This window comes from Bombus vancouverensis, chromosome 4, assembly GCF_051014615.1.
Source record: "Bombus vancouverensis nearcticus chromosome 4, iyBomVanc1_principal, whole genome shotgun sequence".
Classification (NCBI taxonomy): Eukaryota; Metazoa; Arthropoda; class Insecta; order Hymenoptera; family Apidae; genus Bombus; species Bombus vancouverensis.
This window is the reverse complement of record NC_134914.1, coordinates 10,984,835-11,003,922: the sequence shown is the minus strand read 5'-3', so window position 1 is coordinate 11,003,922 and position 19,088 is coordinate 10,984,835. Positions and strand designations below refer to the sequence as shown.

The 19,088-nt window shown below is 36.9% G+C and overlaps 1 protein-coding gene across 1 annotated transcript in view; it reads right to left on the bottom strand.

Annotated features, from left to right (window-relative positions):
• Window positions 1–19,088, bottom strand: part of sns (sticks and stones) — a 479,494-nt gene that overhangs the window by 94,222 nt on the left and 366,184 nt on the right. The window contains exons 2-3 of the mRNA XM_033334261.2: window positions 5,328–5,471; window positions 804–977 (exon numbers count right to left, since the gene is read on the bottom strand). Of these exons, the coding sequence (XP_033190152.1) occupies window positions 804–977; window positions 5,328–5,471 (318 nt within the window). The remainder of the gene's footprint in view (window positions 1–803; window positions 978–5,327; window positions 5,472–19,088) is intronic.

The window sequence follows — 19,088 nt, the reverse complement described above, 5'->3', positions numbered from 1 at the left end:
GGTAACTGGTGGTACAAGCGGAAAAAGGGTGATTCTACGTGAAAAAAGAAGTCGAAAATATAGAATAAAAATTTGTCGTTCGAGGCTTTGTTTTCGAGAAAATCGACTTTGAATTTTCGTTCGGTACGCGTGCACTTTATCACGTCTCGTTATAACGGATCTCACTGTAGATCGTTGTCTCCATGGAAAAATTAAAAAAAAAAAATGTTATTCTATATTTTCGACTTCTTTTTTCGCCTAGAATCACCCCCTTTCCGCTTGTACCACCAATTACCAACCACCCTGTATAAAAGGTATGAATTAGAAATGTAGTAAAATCAGAGTTCAGAATGTCGAATGAATCATAGAAAAGGTTCTTCTTTCGTTAAACAAAATATTATTTAAACGATGGGTTATTCTCAGAAAAATGATTGTCCGGTAAGAAAGTGAGTTTCCAAAGAAGTCGGGGAAACTCTTAATCGCCTCAGAATGCTCTCCAATTTAACGCTTCTTCTCCAAGATTCAAACTTTTTTCCGGAATCATCAAAATTATATTATAGCATAAATCTCCAAACTCTAACCAACTTTTCAAGCTAAATCTTTCCAACCGTCCGCTCTGCCCCGGTTTTTTCCTTCGTTCTCTCTCAGCGGAATTTCATTTCTATATCGAAATCAACGAACGGACGACTCTTTTAACGTAGACGCGAGGAAAAACACATTGAATGGTTTGTAAACGGGAGGAATTGTAACGGCCGTTAAATCGAGAATCCACCAGTGACATTTGAAACATTTAAAATCGAAAGAAAAGACGGTGGTGTACTCACAGATGACGACGAGATGAGCGTTGGCACGGATCGATTTAATGCGCAAATATGGTCCAACTTGGCACTGATATTCTCCATCGTCCGTCAAAGAAGCGTCTGTGATCTTCAGATTGTAGATTCCGTTGTTTTGATCACCTATCAGTCTCAATCGCGAGTGCCCGACGATTTCTCCACCTGTGTAACAAAAAAAAAAAAGAAACGAAATGTTTATTCCTCTTAAATTTACTTTTCTTCGCGTTTAATTTGATGCTTTAACGTTTTGTTACTTTATCCGCAATTTTAAAGCGAACATAACGATTTAATTTAATTCGTAATCTTAGTAATCATCGCTTTAACGGTTTTAAGAATCTTCTCGTCTGTCATCGAGAATATTTTCATAATTTTGTTTTTCTATTCTTCGGTATCAGTAGCGTTTGTAGAAGTTTCATCTATTTCTTGACAATTGGACGTTAATCAGATGACTCACGAGTAAAATTAAAAACTATATATCTTAATCGAATTAATATTTAACATAGAGCAGAAGAATTAACTCTACCGTGGAAGGATACATTTAAAATATTGTAGAATAGAACGCTACTAAATTCGCTAAAGAACTCCTGTACATTTTTAAATATCCCTTTTAGCAACAGCTCACGAGTTTGAGAATCTTCTATTTATGTACATGTTTTAGGTAAAACACAAGTTGCTTGAATAGAAGGGGAAACGTCAAAGGTCTCGATCAAGAAAACAAACGACGAGGAAGAATAATCGCTAGCTTTATGTTCAACCTTGCTCCCTCTTTATAGGAAAATGGGGATTGCTACAGTCCTAAAGAGCGAAATTGAAAAAGGGTATTACTGCGGCTTAAACGTTTTCACGAGGGTGTTTCATTAAAATCTTCCTGCGTTACGATGGGGTGATTTTTATTTTAACTTCGTAGACCAATTATCTTCATCATCGATCGTCTCGGTATAAACGTACATCGATTGAAAAATAGATTGATAATTTCGAGAAAGATTCTCATTAAATTAACTTTTTTCTTTTATATTGCCAAAGATACTTTAATCCAATTTCTCTCGATTAAAAAGACGAACGTTTAATAACGTTCGTATCTCTTTGTCTATCATTTTGAAAATGAAGCTCTAAGTACCTTATCCGTAATTTCATACTTATTATTGCAATTTTATCCTTTATCATCATATTATCTTCCTATATTCGTTATCTAAATATTATTCATCCAATTTTATACTTTTATTCATGCTACAACCACCATATAATATTATATTATACTATTGGACGTATATTATTTTATTCCAAATCCAAGCAAAGAGACAGAAATCTCAAAATAAATAGTTCACGGTTTAACGTTCCGAGTAAAATAAGCCAATGAAAATGTTCTCTACATCCATTCCGATATATTCCAGGAATATCGCCATTTTCCAATAATTATTACGCAAACGTCCCCGATCATAGGAAAAGAAAGAAAAAAAAAGAAGGATCTCAACTGCGACGCGTTAAGGCCGTATCATAACTCAACGATACGTCGTAAACTAAACGAGCAGCGTTTCTATATACAGAGTAAAGACACACGTTCGCCGGGAAATACTGGAACGTACTGCCACTTGCGTTTCGATAAAAGCGGTGATGTATGCAAAATCGATGGAACGGTACGGCTTTATGGCGGCCATTACCTTCTGTCAACCTTGCCTTTGTCGTCAAAAGTTTTGCCACGGCTAGATATTCGAAAGTCGGACAGCTCGCTGTTTCTAATGCGATCTCGTACAAAAGAAACATTCTCGGCTACGATCGTGAAAATTCGAGATTGGCCTTTTAACTCGTAAGTTCGAAACCTCGAAATTTCTTTAACCGAAACCTCCTGCCCGAGTGTTTCCTTCGATTTTTCGTTTGTGATCCGAAGTACCATGACTCGGAGGTCGCTGATGAATTTGCGTGTCAGAAATTTCGTTCGTTCGCACGAACAGTACGAACAGATTTCGGAGCGTGGTTATCGTTTTTGAAAAAAAAACCAACTATGAGCGTCTTGTGCTGTTGAAGGGCAAAAGAGAAAAAGAAAGACGAGGTACGTAACAGTGAAAATGGACGGTCTCCTGTCAGACACATTTTACAAGTAATACGACAGACGCTGCATCTTCTTGTAACTTGCCGCGCGTTCAATGTGTTAAAAATGGTTTCCAGCAAAAATTGCTTTGGACGATACTGGATTTTTTTTTATAAAAGAGCAACGACAATTTCCTCTGAAACTGTTAGGTTACGTTTTCGTTTCATTCGCTCGTGTGACCTTTTTTCTTGTTCAATCTAAATGGTTGTCTCCTATTTCGAATAATAATAATAATAATAACAATAATATTAAGGAAATAATACAAATACATGCGTATGTTTCTGATAAATAACCTCGTAACAAAGTTGGCAAATTATCCCGCTTGCGCATTTTTCCTGCAATTTATTTGTGTTTTTAAATATCATTGTATACTTTAATATTGTATCGTTGACCCGCAGAATTTATTTTCTCTTCTTTTATTCAGATACAGAATTAATCTTGCAATATTTCAAATATCACGATGGCAAATTTAATCCCTAGAAGTCGAACGATGTCGCTGTGATTTATTTATTAGAGCTATAGTCTGTGATAACATAGTCTCGGATAATATCCTGCATCACATTAAATTACATCATTATAGCATAATCTACTAATCAGTGTTCGTTTATAGTCCAATTACATCGTATTGATAAATTTATTATTACAACGCATTGAGATATGAAACGTACCAAACGTTGTTTCCAATTTTTTAATATTTCCAATACCATAATCGTACTTGTTTAGTTACAGTGCTGCGTATAATATCAAAATTATCGACGATTAAACAGATTAATCTCAACATTTGCCAAAAATCTGTTAATTTATCCACAGGTGGTGCATTTACAATTTTGAAAACTACCAACGCTCCATTCTTACGCGACACTTTCGCCTCCCTACATTCCCAAATGATGTTTGTCGAATTTCTGTACTTTACGCCGCAATTCTAATTCCGCAATTCACCTGCTATTTTCGACCAAGCAATTCTCCTAATGACAGTTTCGTGCTTCGTCCTCTTTTTCTTTTTCCAAGCTACGCACACATTCGAATTCGGTTGAATAATTTAGGCCATCCAGCGACGAACGTGGAGAGAAAAGGGCGGCTAATAAAGGGTTTCGATAGTCGAGGCTCTAATTACTCTTTTCCCTCGCTACGCTACCGGTTCCCTACGAGATCATATCCAGCCTGAGAATCAAATAATACCAGCAGAGAGACCTGAAAACCGTGACACTGACGAGTATGTAGCTTTTGTGGCGTTCGCGACACTTTCGAAATATCACGTCGAAAATTGACGTTGCTACACACACCATGCGGAGATTACGTCGTTTCTGAAGATTTATTTTGCAAAAATGATGGAACGCGTAAAGACATTAAGATAGTTCTGCTCCATTTACGTCGCGGTTACTAATGGACCGTTTTAATGAACGGGCAAGATGAAGTTACCGAAACGAAGTTCCCAAAGATTCCGTAATGTAGACGATGGCGAAGAAAATTCGAGGGGTTTTCTTACTATCCGCAGAAACGCGCGCTCTACTTTTACTTTATCGCCGGCCGTGCCAGCGAAAGTTAATAATTGTTGGAAATCGAGATGAACGTTCTCGTTCCTAAGATTCTTGCGATCGAGCAGCTTCACGTGCTAATTAAAATCGGTGACATTTCGGTCACAGTGACGCAGTGTCCTATTTCGGTCGTTATTCCAAAGAAGTTTAATCGCCCTCCAGTTATTTAAGTTCTCTTTCCTATCCTAATATCTCGTTACTTTCCTTAATAATTTTATTGTTTAGTTGCGATGGAATTCCTCGACTTCTAAACCGCTTTTAAATATAATGCACGACGTAGCCCTCTTTCGTTTTGTTATTTCGTTATTTTGTTATTTGTATAATTTTGTGTGCTAGACTAGACTAGCTGCGTAATAGTGATACATGCATCTGAATATCAGTGTGTGGAAGTATGTGCGTACGCGGCGTCTCGAAAACAAACGAATGTAAACTGTTCAGTCGGTTAACAGTCGGGTATGGAAGAAAGTGCTGAGAAGCGTGCAAGAGTGTATCGATGAATATCTTTGAAATCGTCTATCAAATAAATATATAACTATTCTAATATTAATTCCATGTGTAAATTTAGTGTTCCTATGCCATTATTTCGGCTATTGAGATGCAAAATTCTCAACAATTTGTCGGCGGACTGGACTGCCGAAGCGAAAGGGTTAAATCTCAGTATATTGGTGTTTTCGACTGAAATGGAATTACGTACTTGGTATAAATTATGAAACGTTATATTTTGTAAATGTTTAGCTTTAGTATCGTATTGGTGATTTTCCATTAAGATAGAATTACATACTTCGTAGACATTTGAACAGGATAGTAACTTTTTATGCTTGAGAGTTCAGATTCGTTTGAGAGATCGTAAAAGAAGCGTAGATAAACAGAGGGTGAGGTCGATTTACTTACTCGGTTGTATGACGTAAGCGAAGCCATCCTTTACCCACTGTACAATGCCAACTCTGTTCCCAACCTCACAGGGTATCATCACTTCACCACCTTCCAGGACAGAACTATTTCTTGGCCTCACTCGGAAATATTGTCCTCCTTCGCCTGTAACATCATTGGCAACAACACGAACATAAGTATATGGCAAATGCAATACACATATATAACGAATATAAACGAAATAACACACGTAGAGTATCTAATAAACATTTTTCATATAAAAATAAAAAAGAATAATTTTATCACTAATATACGTGTACAATATAATAAACGAGTTTTACATTGGATCGTGTAAATAACATTTTCGAAGAAACAGAATCTTTCAATTTTCTAAATATATATTCGTCGATAATTAAAATGAATTCTAAATTTGATAACGTTATCATTATGGTCCCGCGTGTAAAACATATCGATGTATATATATGACATTCTGATAGTTTCAATAGTTTCTATATTTTGAGGCTAATTTAGTTTAGTTGGTCCTTTGTGTATCGAATATACGTTATCCTTTATTTTATCTGGTCGATGGCAAAATTCTCGTGTCAAAGAGATACGAATAAAAAGAAAGTCAATTTGTTAATTGATATATGTATTTGAAAAACAAAGTCAAGATATCTTAGCTTTCTCGTTCTCGAAATGAAACTCTCTCTGAACGTTAGTTTAGGAAATAATATGAAATGATTAAACGGTAAACGTAGCCTAATAAATCTAACTCCATGTTCGGTTTACGGAACAGGTACAGACGCGCGCACATTTACAATTCCGAAGTCACACTGACTTTATTCCAACAACGTCGCGGCTGAGCTTAATTATCTTAGTTGACCTCGGTCGACTCCTTGTCAGTTATACACAAATTATAGTTTGTAGTTTATATATCCTGTAGCTTACGATACACACGTACGCTACACTTTCGTTCACTAATCTTTGTTTCTACCTCTTCCCATAATATTAAATAAATATTTTAAACTCAATATGTGTGTGTGTGTGTGTCCATCATTTACATATAAATAATGAAAAGAATATGTATTAAATAAATAGGAAAAGAAATTAGATATTAATAATGTTGAATCATGAAAATTATGTGCATCAAATTTTCACAAAAGACGCGAATTATTTTATGCAGTTGCTTCTCTTCTCGCTTGTTACGTATACCTCTAATGACTATTTTAAATATAGAAAATCTGCGAGCGAGTACGAGCTGTAGCTTTGGTTAATTTATAAAATTACAAAATGGTCGTAAAAGTGCGCATTTACGAGAGATTTGAAACAGAACCGGGGGAAGGAATCTTCTATTCTATGGCGGAAATTATTCGCGGGCGCAGCGTTACCACTTCCGTGAAAAGAGTGGAAGCCAGAAAAGCTCCGGTAAACATCGCGTTGTTGAATCCGGAGAAATACTCGCTGTGCTTCTTTTAGCTTGAACGTTTGAGTGAGACCACATTTTATAAAAAAAAAAAAAAAAAAAAAAAAAAATGAAAACGAGAAACAGAAATAGAACGTTACGAGTAATTTTTTCCTGCCGAATATTTTATGAATAACCTTCTAATTAATGAAATATTTACCTAACACGTTGTGCCTGACGAAAATGGAAAGAAAGAACAGCATCTTTACTCACAAAACAAAATTAAACAACACAGTCAAATTTAATTATAAACATCCCCGTATAGCTATCGTTATTACAATCGATCTGGACAATTCTATTTTTTAAATTACCATCAGATTACTCGTCTATTTGATTTATCAAATCACTGCATTGTACAGACTAAACGCTGCTTTCTAGTCACAAAATAATTATTAGATGGTAGTTACAAAATAAAAATTCACAGATGATCCAATTAAAGATGAATATATATAATAATCCAAAGGATTAAAAATTACACAGAAACTTGTAACCAAGGAATTTCTATCGAATTCTCTTTCCTTAGAAACAGACTGGAAAAATTGATAATTTCTTTCTTTCTATATCACAATCGATCGTCCTGTCGACAAAACCAGTTCTTCCCAGTTCCCAAAAATCCACTCACATAAATCACTACCTGTTCAACCAATGTTTTGCGATATCACTGGAAAAACGATTCCTATTTTTATCAATCAGAAACCAACAATAATCCACCATACGCTGGACAACTTCTATGATTTTTATAAAATCCAACAGTCACGGAATTAACGATAGTCGATTAGAGGAACGAAGAAGAAAGACAGAATAATATCTCGATAGAAGATCGACGTAATCCGCCAGTCCGTAATCTGTCCAGTGTCCACTCGCCATTGCGATCGATGCTCGGTTGGCTTTCCTCGACAAGGCTGCATCATCGGTTCCTGTGTACCTGCGGCTTGGTTACACGTTGCCTTTGTACACGCCGGTCACCTGCTGTTCGAATTTGCGTGCACCCGCGTCGATGAAATATACAGCCGTTACACCTCCAAACTCGGCCTCCCTTTTGCGTCCGACCTGTGCCTTTAACCAGATAAATTTCACGCGTGTCTACACGCAAAGCGATACGTCGATGAAGAATCCAGTCGACTCTTTCCGGGTTGCTCGTTCGCGATCGATCCGTTTTTCCATTCTATTTCGCTGACATGTACAGACGATTGAGACGTTGTTCAAAGGGCGGAATCAACGATGACTCCTTAAGAAGATGAATAATGCTTTTCTTTTTGTAATATGCGGTTTAGTTTTTACGAGAATCAAGTTTGAAGATTCGTTGCGTGTATTAGAGATTCAAATGTTGGAAACATCATGGAATGGTTTTGTAAAACGTAATAATTTAAAACAGTAGAGACCAAATATTTTGGATTTATGGAATTTATGGATCCGTGCTCTACGGAATCCGAAAATTTCGAATTCCAGAGACTAAAAATTCGGGATTTATAGAATTTACGGATTTGCGTTCTATGGAATCCAAAAATTTCAAACAATAGCCAATGAATAATAAAATCATGGAAACATAGCGCAACTTAGTTTTCCTTGCAACACACCTATTCTAATGAACATTCGTTTTATTTTCTAATTCGAAACGTCAAACCTACTGGGTGTCCCGTGATAAATGGTAATGTAGTACATTGAACTTGAATTGATCGCTGTAATCAGAATATTAACGTACAGCTGGATTTTAAATATCGTCTATAGGTCGGATAAAAATTGTACAGGTATATAATGTCGACATTTTGTCGAATGGAATTACGCTGAAATCCCCTAAACTCCGATTTCGGTGGATATAACTCGGTCTATTTTAGTTGAATTGCTAAATCAAACTATACTGCTTCTAGCCGTGAGCAATTCGATCGCAGCCACGAGCTTTTCACATTTATAGGAGAATTTTCATCCATCCGAAAAAGCACTCGACTGTAGTCGCCAGAGAAACTGACGATACTGGCAACATTCGTCATTTTTTAGGACAAATGAAAATTTTGTTCCGCCATTTGAGTATTCCATCGATTGCAGTAAAACAAAGTTATTTCATCGGTAGCTACCGTTAACACGTGCATTTATCAACAAAATTGCAGAAACATTAGCGAATTGTGAATAAACAGTGACGATTATTCACCCTTTGACACGGTTTTCGCCGCTACAAAATGCTTTCACGTTACGAAATCATCGTTCAGACACCCATCTCTCTTTTATCGTACGTAATTCGCTGAAAAACATTTTCAATGAATACGAACGAATCATCGCAAAAAGATTTTTCTGCACGTAAATGGAATTTAAATCGGAAAATTCTTTCGACACGAAGTTTCCAACTTTTCAATGTTTTACAAGTACAAAACAGCCTTTTAGATTAAACTACGTTCATTTATTTCTCTTTTCCCCCTTTTTTTATACGACATATAAATTCCTCCATTGAAAGCTATCTCGTTGGAACATTTTTTGAGATTTGTTTAAAAAAAAATTGATCTCCGTCGTTGTGGAATATTTCCAAAAAAAAAAAAAAAAAAAGGAGATCATAGTCGAACGAACGGATAAAAATTTCATCGCGTGTAAAAGCAAGATCCGGAGTTTTCACCTCTTCGACATTATTTCATTTTATTACACTTTCGCGGAACTTGTTAAAAACGAATTACCACGTCTTTCCATTGCTTATGAATCTCAATCGATTAGAGCATTTATATCTGCAGATATTTTACAATTACCACCATCTCATCTCTTCCATAATCCTAATCTCCGATTAACAGTAAAAATTTAACAAAACTTCTTTTCCAATTTAACGTGCCATCATTTTTCACTCCTTCTTCTAACAAATTTCTATCGTTTTTCAGATACGTGCTTCGTATTAATTTGTATTTTTCCCAACTTTTCTAAGTTCCTTAAGTGCCATTACGATTATTCATCCAAACGTACCAAACGTTACACAACTAAAACTAGAACTTTGCACAGGTCTGTTTCCAGAAAATTCCTCAATTACGAAGCTACCCAACAAAATAGCAAAAAAATTATCGAAAGAAGCAGTGTGAGCGTATGATATTCAACGATATATCGATAATATATCAATGATATCGATAACATACTAATTCTATAACGATACACACATACGGATATAATACAAGTTATATAGAAAATTACATATTTGAATTTTTGTATAGTTTCGTTATAAACTTTCCAAACAATTATATTACACAAGGACCTATAAAACTCCAGCTATAACGTACTCAGAATAATAGACACTACATTAATGCTGCTCGTCAAAGGGTGACGAGATGCAGGTGTAAACGGCGCGATAATTAAAACGCGTTCCGTGAAAGCTTCGCGCCGTCACAGGCTACGTATGTGATAAACAGGAAAGGGAAGAAAATAAAAATGTGCAGAAGGGGAAGGGTCGATGGAAGAAGAAATAAAAAGAAGAGAGCCAATAATCGCATAATTCATTGGAGGGATTCCCGCATCGACGGCCAGCCGTCCACGTAGGATATTTATTTCCTTCAGCTTCGTCCTCGATTAAACCTCTGACAGACCTATTGGCGCGTATCACGAAATTTCCCTACGCGTTGTTGACTTCTTCCTTTGTCGATAAAACGAGGACGCAAACCAGTTGGGCTTTTCACCTTCCTTTTCGTTTCCACCTGTTTTCGTTGCCCGCTGAATGGTTACGTGATGGGAATAGGATTTTTTTCTCTTCTATGGTCTTCTGTTTGCCTTTCTCCTTCCTTCTTCTCGCGTTTTCCCTTTTCCCCCCTTCCGTTTAATTCACCGGTGGAATTAACTTGAAATAGCGCGAGTTAATCGATTCTTTGCCACGGAAACAGGTTATGGAATGAAAGATCGATCGACTCGCGGTTTCCACAGCAATTCTTAACGAGTAATCGAGAACTTCTAATACTTTCAACAGTTATCGACATATCTCGACGATAACAAAACCGAAATTCGAATACCTGCGCGTACCATTTCCGAGCAACAGTCGGCAAATTTCGGCAAAAGGTATTTTCGTCGGCGCATCGCGTTCCATTGATTCGATCAATTTTAATATTTACAACAGCTCGAACAAGCTGAAACGAATTCACCGATAATAAAACCGAAATTCCGAAACTTCCCCTACGCTATTCGGCGGTGAAAATGGGACAACTTTGAGAACAGGGACGGATGTGTATCGCATTTATTGTCCCAGATGGAACAAAGTCCCGTTCGAAACTCCATTCGAATTCAACGACACCGTTCGTTGTTTCGCGGCAAACGTTAGCGGGGAAAATCGTTCGGTAACGTTCGCTGGATCGACTCATTTTTCATGTACAATGTACGGGGCTCGGGGCTTGGCCGCTTTGCATACCGGTCGAAGGTAAACGCGCACTTTATGCCACTGTTTGTCGGCCTTTTTCCTGTTAAGCGAACCCTGAAACGAGCACCGATACGGGAACCGATTGTCCTTTTCCGGCTGGAAGAGTAAAGAGAAAATTCCACTGAGTCGGGTGAAATTTGCGTTGGTACGTACGTACGTACGTACGTTCGTTTGCTCGTTCGTGTTGTGTACACTGGCTCGAGCACCGAGAGTTCCTTGAATTCCATTGATTCCGTATTCGGTGGACGACGTCGCAAAGTCTCATGAAACCAGCCATTTTCCTTTTGCTTGCGAGCTATCCGCGACGAAACATTTTACCTTGCAGCGGTCGCATCAAACTTTCTATCGATTTTATTATTGTTATTATTTTTTCTTTTATTATTCTCAACTACCATGTTTCCTGTTTCCTTTCGTTTGTTTCTCTCTTTCTGGGTCGATGGTATCTTTGCAGCAAGGTATGGTTATAGTTGGAGATTTGTTTATGATAATACAAGCGAACCTCGGTAACTGGAAAACTCCAGAGGAAAAGATCCAGTCAACTTCTCGAACCTGTAGGTTTCTGGCCTGCCCTGAAGAAGTGAGCTGCATTGTTCACGAAACGTCGGCACCAAGAGCAACGTACTATTAAAAGTACGATGGAAACACCAGCAACCATAAACACGTTGTTTCACGTTTATTTTTTGAAAATTTGAAGAACGAAAGGATTTATACTTGACGCTTAACCCGATGAACGAGGCGTCGTGTTCAAGCGTTTCTTACGCGACAGAAAGGTGGTATCTGACTTGTTACAAACAATCGAGATAACGATTTCTATCACGAACTACGAAGTAGGTAATTAATAACGTAGAAGATCGTACGGATGAAACGAATCGATCGTGAATAGCTTTTAATAATTCTCGTAATTCCGCCAATTATGCAGCGTAATTTGCGGATGATCGCAGAGTCGTCGTGTCATTTCGTGTGATTATCCGAATACACGATGAAAACGGGCCATTGAAACGCGGCGAAAATCCGTCATTGATTCCCAAAGAGTCAGATTGAAATGAACCGTGAAGTATAATTTCTACATTGTTCATTACGAGTAACGTTACTGACCTACTAGTTGCTGCAAACACAGCGTCCAATTAGCGTCGTTTAATATCCCTTGTCCTATTTTTCATTTTCATTCTAATTGTCAGTTTTCTGAACCAAAAGAGGCCACGACAAAGGAAGAATAAAAAAATAAAAAGGAAACAAGAAGAAGAAAAATGAAAAAAGGGAAGAAAAAAGATAAGAGAAAGAGGATCTTGTCCGGATTATTAAAGTTAACCCGTGCAACGAGGGACCTAATAATACAACGAAAAAGAAGAAAAACGACGGAGAAGCGAAGAAAAGATAGCGAGGACGCGGACAAATTCAGCGAACCGTGCATTTTTGGTAAAAATATCGGTGGAGTGTCTTCTTCGAAATCGATCTTGAGCACCGTGTATCCTTCGAGCGGCACGCGAATGAATTTTCGAGAGCACTTCAGCTCCTCTTATGTATTCTTGCCTTTCGAGAATATGGAAGACCAGTCGACTATTCGCATTCCGCGGAGACCACGACAGAGAAACTTCGCTTTTCATTTTTTCATCTTTTCATCTTCAAGTTTGCAGGAGGTACATATATATAGGAAAGAATTTACTTGATCTTTTAAAGACGACAGAGGATAAGATAGTTGATAAGAGAGAATGTTCGTTTCAAAGGATACAATCGCTGTGAAGATTACTTTTGCCTTCTGTAGATTTCTGCCAATTAATTAAATCCATTGATACTATCGAGTAAGCTTTCGATAATTACTTTTGTTTAAGCGTCTCGAAATTGGTGGAGCTTCGTTAATCGTTAGTGTAACGCCACTGACGTATACACCGGTAATTGTTACCGTTTCTGGGTAAAAATCGCGTTAATTAAATAGTTTAATTACGAGGTAAAATCCTGTTTCTCTGGTCCTTTGAGATTAGCAGGTAATTTTATTGTAACAAGAACAACCCACGTGCGTGTAATCGTCGAGTTTAACTACTGTGAATTTATCAAATCATCACCTTGTCTCTTATAACCCGATTTCCGTTTATGAAAAGAATCGTTCGTTATAATCTCGTTCATAATAATTATACATATTATTATACATATATATGTATATATATCGAACAATAATAATTGCGAATAAGCGATTTAGCGGAACAAATATCTAGTTAGGTTCATTCTTTTAGTTTCGTTCATAAAATCCGATATAAGATCAAATCTATTTATACATAATCTTTTCCTTTCAGAAGCAAACAAAGCTTCCGGTTATGATTTACCTGTTCCTGAGTTATAAAAGTGGCCAGTCGATATTATGATTTTTTATTGACACGGTATAACCAGCGCTAATTTACGAAAAATTCTCCCATCATTATTCCTTATAACGCCGAGCACGTGTTTAAAAAGCTACACTCCGGTAACGTATAAACTAAAAGACAACCAACCAAAGAGATTACCATTACCGATATTTCACGCAACATTCCCCCTAGCTTTACTCCCGGAAAATAAAATCCGCACCATGGGACATCCTAAACGTCATAAAACGACCGCGTTCCTTTTACGAACGTACTTTCCTTCAATTTCCCAGCAGCTGGCAAATAACCACGCCACGGGTTTGCCCGATTATACCTGAAAGAACGACACGTCGCGTCGCGTCACGTCGCATTCCCGTTATTTCCTTCTTGTAAATACATACGTTGTATCAATACAGATGCATATACACGCGTTATACGCGAGTGCCCACGTAATATTCAGAATGACTTTCCAATATAACATTTTTTGGCTGATTTTAATGGTACGAAAACACGAGTGAAAGAGAAAATAGAATAATATGTGTATAATATAATATGTTATAACGTAATATAATAGAAATATAAAGAGGATTTTTTTCATTGAGCTTATTTAATTTTCTCCTTTCATCAAATCAGGCAATGTATTCTGTGGCAGCACAGTATATTTGATATACAGGGTGGTTGGTAACCGGTGGTACAAGCGGAAAGGGGGTGATTCTACGCGAAAAAAGAAGTCGAAAATATACAATAACATTTTTTTCTTTTTTTTTAATTTTTTTAAAAATCTACAGTGAAATTCGTTATAACGAGACGCGATAAGTGCACGCGTACCGAACGAAAATTCAAAGTCGATTTTGTCGAAAACAAAGCCTCAAACGAAAAATTTTTATTCTATATTTTCGATTTCTTTTTTCGCCTAGAATCACCCCTTTTCCGCTTGTACCGCCAGTTACCAAGCAGCCTGTATATCGATTTTTTTTAAGATTCTTATAATTGAAGCAATTGCAATTCCTACATTCATTATTTTACAGTACATTGTATATTATATATTGTCAATCAAGCTTACATTCTTCTTTTTTTTAAATAGACATTTTATATATGGAGATATTCTATAATAATTTTATATTCTATAAAATATATAACAAATTCATGTTCTATAAAAATATATTAACAATAATGTGCTCTAATGTGGATTTACGAGATAATATTTCTACTTTTATAGCATCGTGGTCGATGGAAGAAGTAATAGGTCATAATATAGTTACAGAGAGAAGGATTATAATATATGCATAATACTGTTGCACATAGTAGATTCTCTTGACAATTTGGATTTATTCGAAGAAAGTAGGACGGTATCGTGCACAATGCGTAAAATTGAAATTCTACAATTTTCTCGTGAATCAATAAGTCTTCTGTGCTACTAAGAATTCAACAGCACTGACATCTTTGAATTATTTTATGCGATAAAATTTGTATAAATTCTGCTGTTTTCTGGGATTGAAAATTTCGTCAGAAAATTTATCATGTTGGAGGAAAAAAATGTCGACTCTAATATTGGCTGACTCATTCTGTATACATCGTTATATACATGTTATATACAGAGGAGAATTTTATTCGTGTGCTCGTCAGAACGAAAACTTATTTCGTCTCTCCAATGGTAATATAATATATGCGCGTTCAGAGGCCAACGTTACCGCACGAAACATTCGAGAGGTTGTCTAGATGCGAATTTCATAAATTCCTGATCGATGGAGAATTTTATGTGTTGCTGTTGCTCGTGTAGTCCGAAGGTAGCAGCCATGCGACGCTCGTAAAGCGATGGTTGTTTCGTTATGAAAAATTCGTTTGTAACTGTACTGAACTGGTCTGCACCGAGTGGTAACTTTACTTTTTTATAAAAGTAGCTTTATGTATCCGCCTTTTTGAACTTTTTATTCTCATTTCCAGAGACCTTTATTTTCTTTTCCTTTTTTATTAGAATATAAATATTAATCATTTGGAAGATTGGAAAGTTGGTTGTTGTGCGAAGATGAAGAGGAACAAGTTCATGAAGTAATTTAAATTATCGTTTTTCTTGCATATTTCTCATCTCTGTCAAATCGTTTGACACAATTTTTTAGTGAAATTTGCGCAAAGAAAGTACTTTCATAAAATTCACATTTTGTCCGATAAAATACATATTGCTTCTTTCAAATAGAAAGTTTAGTTTTTTTCCAAATTTAGGGGAAGTGCGTTATTTCATAAAATCCATAAGAAATTAATTCTCTTTAAATCCTTTAAAAATCTATTCCGAAAAATATCATGTTCGTTTCGTAGAAGATTTTGAATGCTCTCTAATCCAAAAATAACAGGGAAGCATAAATCTGAAAGTTGAAATTTGGACAAATATTTTGATACCTTTTATTCGCTCGAGTGACGCGAAACGACACGACGCAAGTTTCGATCTCTTCAATCGCGTTACGTAATCTTGATAATATAATTTATGGTAGCGTAAGCTCTGGCTCTTTCATCGATGATTATTTCACGCTCATAAAAAATGCATGAACTCGAAGTTGACGCGATGTCAAACAAAAAGTGGACGTGCGTAAAATACAGTCGTACAGAATGCGTAATGCTGTTTTCTGGCCACGCGTCGATGTAGTATCTTGTTCCTCGATGCGAATAATTCGTTGCATTTTTCACGTAACAGTCCGCGGCATATTTAGAAAATTTATATTCTACCGCATATTCCTATTTCAGTTTGTCATGACGCGTATTCTTGTTTCATGCGATGAATGCAATCAGATTGTGTTTAAGATGTTCGTGAAAGAGCAGCGAGACGTAGAAATTTTCACCGTATCAACAATATCTAACGATAATGTTATCACCGAAGTTGCGTTCGCGTTATCGTAGCGAAATAATAATTGCACTTTATCGACGTGAAGTCGAACGTCTCGTCGAACCTGTTTACCAACGAAAAGTTTACCAACGAACGTCGCGATACATTACAGTTTTTTATTGCTCACAAATTAGGCTGTCCATTCAATGAACGTCGGAACGAGAATATTTCGATCGAAAGTAGTTCCAATAATTACCACGATAGCATAACGTGCAATCGATTCTTTTAATTGTATGTAAAAAGATTGTATGAAAAGTAAAATATACATTTGGAGCAAAATTTAAACTTGATTATGAATTAATATGGGAATAAATTGGCAAGAGGGAGAAAAAGATCCAGTGAAAATTTAATAGGAAAAAAGTAAAGAAACAACAGATCTATTCGGATGAAACGAACGTTAAAAAAAAAAAAAACAGAAATACACGGAACGAGTTCTCTGTAAATTTGCAAAATTCTACCGACCGTAATTGAATGCAGAGATTAATCGAATAAAGTTACTCGTAAAAAAACAGAAACAAAAAATAAAAAAAGGTCAAAAAGTTTAGAGTAAAAAAATAACGAATAAGCGGGAAGCTTCCAACTCCAAATAATGGATTATACTAGTCAATTAATCAATCGGTATTCAGATTCGAAATACATCTGCCAATAGTTAAAAAAAAGGGGGGGAGGTTCTAAAAATCCAACATGACAATTTATTGCGGTCATATCCGCCGCTATTAATCTATTCTGGAAATTTTTTTGATTTCGTTAGAACTATCCTAAATCTTGCCGCGTTAAGCTGGACGATAATCACGCCGCGAAGTTCCAGTAACGATCACGGTATGCTGGCTATGGAAAGATAATCGCATTAAATCTGGAGTTCGGTAGCGCTTCCATCGTTCGTGCATTTACTTCACTTGCGGTCTACGCTGAAATTAAATGAGAAATCCCATGAAAAAAAAAGAAAAAAAAAGAAAACATATCATTTCGGAAACTCAGCCATCGTTTCGAATCTAAGATCGAACTTTCAACTACGAAAATTGGACGATAATCGCCTCAAGCGAGAATAGAATGATATAACAATTCAAATGATAATTCTGCTTATTTCTTGAGCTACGATCGAAACCAAAAATCACTCAAAATATCATACAGTTGTAGTTAGATTACGGATTCCTTTATGTAAATTTGTATCTTTAAAGATACCGATAACGAACGAGACTCGAGTGGAAATATAGTTCATCTTGGAAATATTGTCGCGTGTATCTTTTCTATAAAAATCTTACGAAACAAATGCCTCTATTAACATCTCCTAGATACGACGATCTCATAACCAGATTAAATTCTCACTTTGAATTACATCTAAAAACTACTGAGGTGTAACCACCTCATTAAGCTACAAGTACAATTATCCAAAAAAGCTGACAATCTCAAACCGCCGTCTCTTTTCGTGTAAGAGAAACTACCACTCCGATCCTTCGTCTCTATTTCTCTGTTCTCCACACTCTGTCGACTAAAAACAACAAGAACAGTAAATTCTGGCGCATGATAAACATTTCACGCCCCCCGCTCAAACCTGTGACACCGGGCAACCCTTTCGTACCGTGGAGTGCGCGCAATTTCGAGCATTACGACGGCATCTAATACAATCCGCGCCGGCTTTTGTGCCCGCATTTATATTGCTCCTTTTGTCGACCCAAGAAACGACGAGAAGACGCTCCTTCCCTTGGAGAGGGAAAGGCATAAAGAAAGAGACAGACAGAGAGAGAGAGAGAGGGGGGAGAAAGAGAGGAGGAAAGAGAGGCTTTGGTCTCTCGTTCTTCGCGTCAATACCTCCCTCGTTGCCGATCCCATTCAAGACTGGTCCGCTCGTAGATAGCATATCGAGTGAGAACGCTCGTTTATACGGCGTACAAAGGGACGAACGCGACCCCCATTAGCATGCACGTACCCCGCCCCGCTTATTTGCACCGACGAGCTGGCGCACTCAACCTCTCCATACTTCTATCTCCTTCTGATAGCTTGCTTTCCCATTTTTCCATCCCCTACAGTCGTTCGATCTATCGTCGTGTAACTATCGTATCGTTCTTTTACTACGTTAACCCATCAACTTGGCTGCTACGATGGTCACCGGTGACTCACGTTGTTACGTTTTTCTCGAATGATCGAAATAAGATAAATTTCATGGACTAAGAAAATCGTCGACAACAACAACAAATCGTGGGAGAAAAAGTGCGCAAACGCGGTGTAATACTTTGCAAGAATTAAACGTCCTGGTGTATCGTAATACATTTCGATGTATCGGCGACGCGGTTGTTATTTTCTTGTTAATTTATAAATTCTGTCCAGGCGATATAATTTGTCACAGTGACGCAAATATCGTTATTTCTTTAAAGTTCCGTGAAATTGTAGAATCTGTACTGTCGTGCGCGAGTTTGGAAGCGCTACGTATTCCGTGACATTCAAAAATTCGACGAAAATTGCATAAAGCTTTTACGGAAAATTCGAAGAAAGGAAATTGGAAACGCTGGATGTTGCGTTAACGCCACGTTAAACTTAATGAGGTTAAACTTCCAGCGTGTTTCTCTTTCTTCCTCTTGCTTTTTCCTTCCATTCTCCTGAATTGTTATTCTGATGTTCTTTTTATTTGTTCGTAAACTGTACGCTTGACTGCCGGTTACGTAAGGCTGGGTTAAAGAGATTGAAAGGAGTTCTAGGCAAGGGTAGTTAAGACATGAGTTCGGGGGATGTCGTTTGTTGGGGATTCTTG